Below are 6,229 nucleotides of genomic sequence, written 5' to 3' on the forward strand. Positions count from 1 at the left end.
AAGCTGAAAACCAGGGAATTTCCTCACAAATCTGTTGAAATTTTTAGTGACCATTGGTTCAAGTAGAGCAATGATCCAAGGTTTGTACATCCTATTGAGAGCAAGGATTCCATTAAGGGATTTGGGATGTGCAAGTCCCCTAACATTCCAACAGATTAGAATCATTAACCAATAGAGGTGGATTTCTTTCTTCTCCTAGTTCTAATAGAGCTAGAAGAAGGAGGGGGGTCATCCTACAAAGAGGATGAAGAGGGGATTAGGTTCTTTAATTCTAGAGGCATTTTCTTCTTTTTAGTTTTTTGGACTTTCCAACCAGCTTCAAGGTTCCTGGCTAATTGCAAAATCAAGGGGTCCTCCTCTGGTAGCTCAATAACTGTTGTCTCTTGATCAACAGGAAGTGTAGAAAGATAAGTACAGAGAGTTTGTTCAATATGAGTAGAATGTGGCATAAGGTGGAGGTGCTCAGTTGGTGATTCATGAATAGATTGGGGATTATGTGCCACATTCATGAATATATGCTTGTGAGACTACCACACATATATATATTTACAAACCAATTACATAGCAGGAAAGTAAAGGAGAGCCAAATTGTCTCCATTAAGCAGAAAAGACAATTGTGAAGAAGGAGCATCGCCAACAAAAATCTGCTCAGTGTTCCTTCCCAAGGAAGCCAACCAATGGGCAGGGCAATTACCCTCTCTAGATATGTGTTTAAATTGCACCATGCAATAGTTTATAAGATTCTTCATTTAATTATTCCATCTGAGCAAATTCCATGGAGGAGCTTCTTCATTCAGCAAAATTTTGATGCATACACTAGAATCAGATTCAGCAATCAAATGGCCCATACGACAATGATGAGCAATTGTGATAGCCCAATAAAAGCATCAAAATCCAAAGTAGGAGCTGTGAAATGAAGTATATGTTTCCCTTGGGAGTTCCTAAAGACTCTCCCAACACCTGCAACACCCCTGGAGGGTTCCAAAAAAGTTAAGTTGGGCCTGAAACTATGATGGTTATTCATGCTAGGCATCCAATTCTTAAAAACATTGGGAAAATGATGGTACTGAATCAATTTTTGCATATAAGAGGTGTAATTGAAGATCACAGAAGTTGCACATCCATATGAAGAATGATCCTCAAACTTCACTTGATTTCTGCACATCCATATGAACCATGCAACAAGACAGGGAATCACCAATAGATTGACTTTATTCCAATCCTCCCAACAACTAGTAAATTTAAACCAACTCAAATTAAAAGTATCATTTCTGAGACAATCAATTAAGCCTGACCAAATTCTTTTAGAGAAGCCACAAGCAAAAAATAGATGTTCTAAGGATTCCTCATCAGCATTGCACAGATGGCAGATGGAAGGACCACTTAATCCCTTCATCTTTAAGATATCATCAGTAAGGAGCAAAGATATCCAGAGTCTCCAATTTTTCCCCAGATGACTTTGCCCTAATCCACTTGATTTCAGTGGAAGAATTTTTGATAAATGTATGCAGCAGTTTTTGTGAGGTGGCTTGTTTAGTAATAATTTTGTCCTTCTGATTAGGTGAGAAGGCAGTGTCCTTCACCAACCTTGCTTGCTCACTGGATAGAACAATATTAAGCATCCTGCAGTTCTACTGTTCCTCAGACCAATATTCTTTAACTTGACTACAATAATTGGGGTTGGAAATAGTACAGTCAAGCTTCACCCCATTGCACGCCCATTGATCCAACCAAAAGTTGATTTGCCCCTCTCCCAAATCCCAAATGAATAGCTCTTCTGCCTGAGTTCTGATACTCAACAACTTGGACCACATCCTAGAATCCCCCAATTTCCTAGTTACAAGAGTAGGATGCACAAACTTGGAGTGCTTCCCCATCATATATCTGGCCTAAAGACTATCTTGGGCCCTAAATTTGATCCATAACTTGCAAAGGTTAATAAAGATTAGATGCTGAAAAATCTTTAAAGCCTAGACCTCCAGCCTGTAAGGGTATGCACACCTTTTGCTAAGGAAGCTAGTGGTACTATTTTTTTTGTCCAGCCCACAGGAATTTGTTGAAAATTATGCCAATTAGCACTTGTGTACCTTTCTACATAGTAAAAATTTGAAGAACATAGGCAGGCATGGAAATCAAAATGCTCCTCAAAAGAGTAATTCTCCCTCCATTTGATAAAAAGGAATTAGTCCAACAATTAAGTTGGGCCTTGATTTGGTCAATCACATCATGGAATTAAGTTTGCTTTGATCTGCCTTTGATTAACTAAACACCAACATACTTGATAGGAAGAGAGGCATTGCTAAGTCCAATATATTCAAAAATTTAATGTTTGATATGAGAATTTGATTTAACACTAATAAGAACTTGACATTTTTGTTGGTTTAGATCTATACCTGAAGCTTGCTGAAAATGCTTAAGTCCTTTATACAGTGTCGTGATAGCATTTTTGGATGCATTAGAAAAGATTATAATATCATCAGCATAAGCCAAGTGGCTTATGTTGATATTAGATCTGTGCTGATAAGCCAAAGAGGGTGAAGTAGCAAACATCTTATTTAGTAATCTTGAGAAGTAGTCCAAGGCTAAAATAAATATAGTAGGAAACAAGGGGTCTCCTTGTTTAATTCCCCTGGAAGTAGTGAAGAAACCATGATAATTGCCATTAATCAGGACTAATTAATCATTGCACTTCAACCATCTATCAATCAGATTAATGAAATCCACATTAAAGCCCCTAGCAGATAAGGTCTCCAGAATGAATTCCCAATTGATTGTGTCATAAGCCTTCCTTATATCAAGCTTGAAAATGGCATTCCCCCCTCTGCATTTCCTGTCCAGATCCAACAAAATTTCCTGGGCCAACAAAATATTGTCTGAAATATTTCTTCCTTTGACAAAATTAACCTGATTATCATAGATGAGGTTTTGGAGATGTGGTTGGAGCCTGAATATAATAATCTTGCTGATCAATTTGGAGATCACATTAGATAAGCTGATGGGTCTGAAGTCGCCCCAAATTTTCTTAGTATGATTTTTTGGTATCAAAGTGATAGTGGAAGCATTGGAATACCTAGGAGGGTCCACCCCAATGAAGAAATTTTGAACAGCTTGTATTGAACAGCTTGTATGATATTCTTGGGTGGTCTTAGCCCAAGTGGCTTTATAGAAGGTGGATGTGAACTCATCAGGCCCAGTAGCCTTCTGCTCATCAATTGAATCTAAAGCAACTTTAATCTCTTCCTCCAAAGGAATATTGGTCATATATAATCCTTGGGAATAATCTTGACAATTAGAGAATAGAGCAGTATCAATGGAAGTTCTATCAGTTTGCCTGCTGGTGAAGAGATTTTGTAAGTAGCATCTTGAGCAATTTCTTCATCAGTGGTGAGATTCAGACCATTAGAGTTAGTGATAGAGAGGATCATTTTGCATTTCCTCTTGTAGTTGTTAATACATGCATGGTAAAACCTTGTATTTCTATCTCCTTCAATGAACTTAGAGATTGTTGCCTTCTGCTTAAGGAAACTCTCCTGATAGTTAATTTGAGAAAGAAGCTTTTGCTTGGTGTACCTTAGCTTCAGTGTTCAGTCCCAATTGGAAACCTTCTTCTAATCTGTAAACCTCCTCTAGAGCAACTACAAGATTCTCATTAACATTCCCAAACCTCTCCCAATTCTACCTTCTAAGATTCATAGCTACTTTCTTTTGTAATTTTCAAAGCTTAATCCAGGGATTACAGTCAGGTTCATAAACCCAAACCTTTCCAATTTCCTGAAGAAAATCAGGATGTAAAGTCCACATGTTCTGAAATCTAAAAGGAGTACAAGCAGGTCTGACTAAATTTTGTATGGAGAAAAGTAATGGTCTATGGTCTGATCCAGCCATAGCATGATGTGAGACAATAGTGTAAGGAAATGTTTGAATCCATTGAGAATTGGCAAGCATTCTATCCTGCCTCTCCCACAGGGTGCCCCTCCTCCAAGTAAATTTTGGCCCTTGAAAGCCAAGATCAAATAGATTAGCATTTTGGATGAAATCATTGAACGTGGCAATGGCAGAAGGAAAAGGAGTATTACCCCCTCTTTTTTTCAATTGGAGAAGTAATACAATTAAAGTCACCTCCCATAATCCAGAAAGAGTTAATGGACTGACCCAGATGTAATAAATCCCGCCATAGGGCCTGCTGCTGACTAGCCAAACAGATGACATAAATAAAAGTAGCATATCCCACATGTGCTCCAATAGAAAACTAGATATGTATGAACTGTGAATGATCAAGTAACATAGAGCACTGAGTTTCAGATCTGACAAAAAGCTAGATTTTATTATTATAATTTGCATAATGACCGAACTTAGGAAACTTTTTTGTAATGTTTTGAGGATATTTAGAGACCATGGGCTCTAGAAGAATAAAGCACCAAATCTTATGAGTTCTAATGAGATATTTAAATCTCTTAAGTGAGGAGTGGTGAGTTACTCCTCTTATGTTCCAACATAAGAAATTGATCATTGAGAAAAGGTTCTCCCCTTCCCTCTAGTTCTAGGATGAGGTTCCAATTGTGCGATTATGGAAGGCCCATCCAATGGTTGTTTAACTTCCAGACTCCCTTTTTTTTTCTTGTTGCTTTTTTGAACTTGCAATTCATCAGTTAACAAATCTATAAGAGTGTTAAGTGTAGGGTCAAAAATCTTATGGGGATTAATATCCAATAATCTGTCATCATGTATATTATTCTCCAACAACCTCTTTCAGTAGAAATACCATTGACAATATTCTCCATCTCAGCAATAACTATAGTATTAGGCAAATAAGACTTCTTGTGAGTAGCATTAGCATCTGAGTCTAAATCTACTTCACCTGAAACTCTTTCCCTGTTATGCTGCCTCTACATGCCTAGAAGCATTTTCCTTCCCCATACTCTTGTCTGAATTCTTCTTTTTTGTAGGAGGATGAAGTCTATAGCACTTCTCCAAATTATGTCCAAGCATTCTACAATGAGGGCAACAAATAGGTCTTTGCTCCACCACAATTCTCTGCTAGAAACCTTCCTCTTCTGATCCAATCCAAACCCTCTCAACATTTAGGAGTGTTACATCTTATTCTACAAGAACTCTAACCCTGCATGTGTGACCATATTATAAGTTGGAGCATCAACTTTTAGAGGGCATCCAAGTCCTCTATTGATATTGAAAATCACATTTTGATGATAATATTGTATAGGGAGATTAGGGAGTTTAAACCACATAGGAAAAATTGAGGGTTAGGTGTCTACTTCACTAATTTCATAGGAGTTCCATTAATTAGCAAGGACTGTTTAGCAAATACTCTTGCATAATCTTCCTCAATAGATATTTTAATTAACAAATGCCTGTCATCCAGTAAACCCCGCCTCCAAGGGCCATTTAACTTTAGCTCATCAAAATATTTCCTTACACAATCCATCTTAGGATGGCTAAAATTTTTCTATTAGAGTAAATTTAATTGATTCATTAAGAGATTGAATTTTCTTTGTGGAAAAAAGGATGGCAGGTTTCCATCCTTCAGCCCAAGGGTTAACATAAGGACAGACCCCCTTCCCTATAGCAACATTATGAAGGGTTTGTGGAAACACCAAGTGCTCAAATGACTTAGGAACTTCAATTCCACTTCCAACTACATCAACAAATGTAGCCTTTGTCCATTGAGCATTGATTTCAATATAAATGAGACAATCCATTGATATAATAACTAATGCAACAACAAATGAGAAGGAAGATTTCAACCTAATGAATAACAAGCACCACTAACAAACCAGCTTGTGATAAGCAGAAAACTAGCAAGAAAAATTCAAATAAACATACCACCAAGCTTGGCAAGTAATGGAATAGTAGCCAAGATTCAAACCAACTAGTCCACTAACAAACCAGCTATTGATAAATAGAAAACCAACAAAAGAAATCCAAAATGCAGTCCACCAAACTTAGCAAGCAATGGAACAGTAACACAGTCCACCAAGCTTAGCAAGCAATCAATGGAACAATATACAAGATTCAAAAAGTTGTTGCCCGGGAAGCCCCAATCAAAGAGAAACTCCAAAAGTTCAAGCCTAGAAAAAAGTTCTTAATGAGGCTGAGACGCCAAGCTCCTCCACCTAGCTTCACGGCGCCTCCAAGAAGGGCCATCAGTGCCCAAAACCTAGCAGAGCAAAACCTATTCCAGTCGCCATGTGTATATATATATATATATATG

At 37.6% G+C, this 6,229-nt stretch overlaps 1 protein-coding gene across 1 annotated transcript in view; it reads right to left on the bottom strand.

Moving 5' to 3' along the window:
* LOC110036588 overlaps positions 1-3,261 on the bottom strand; it is a 5,099-nt gene extending 1,838 nt beyond the window's left edge. The window contains exon 1 of the mRNA XM_020741065.1: positions 3,071-3,261. Coding sequence (XP_020596724.1) covers positions 3,071-3,261 — 191 coding nt within the window. The remainder of the gene's footprint in view (positions 1-3,070) is intronic.
* Positions 3,262-6,229: the final 2,968 nt, after the last annotated feature.

This window comes from Phalaenopsis equestris, unplaced genomic scaffold, assembly GCF_001263595.1.
Source record: "Phalaenopsis equestris unplaced genomic scaffold, ASM126359v1 Scaffold208885, whole genome shotgun sequence".
NCBI classification, from domain to species: Eukaryota; Viridiplantae; Streptophyta; class Magnoliopsida; order Asparagales; family Orchidaceae; genus Phalaenopsis; species Phalaenopsis equestris.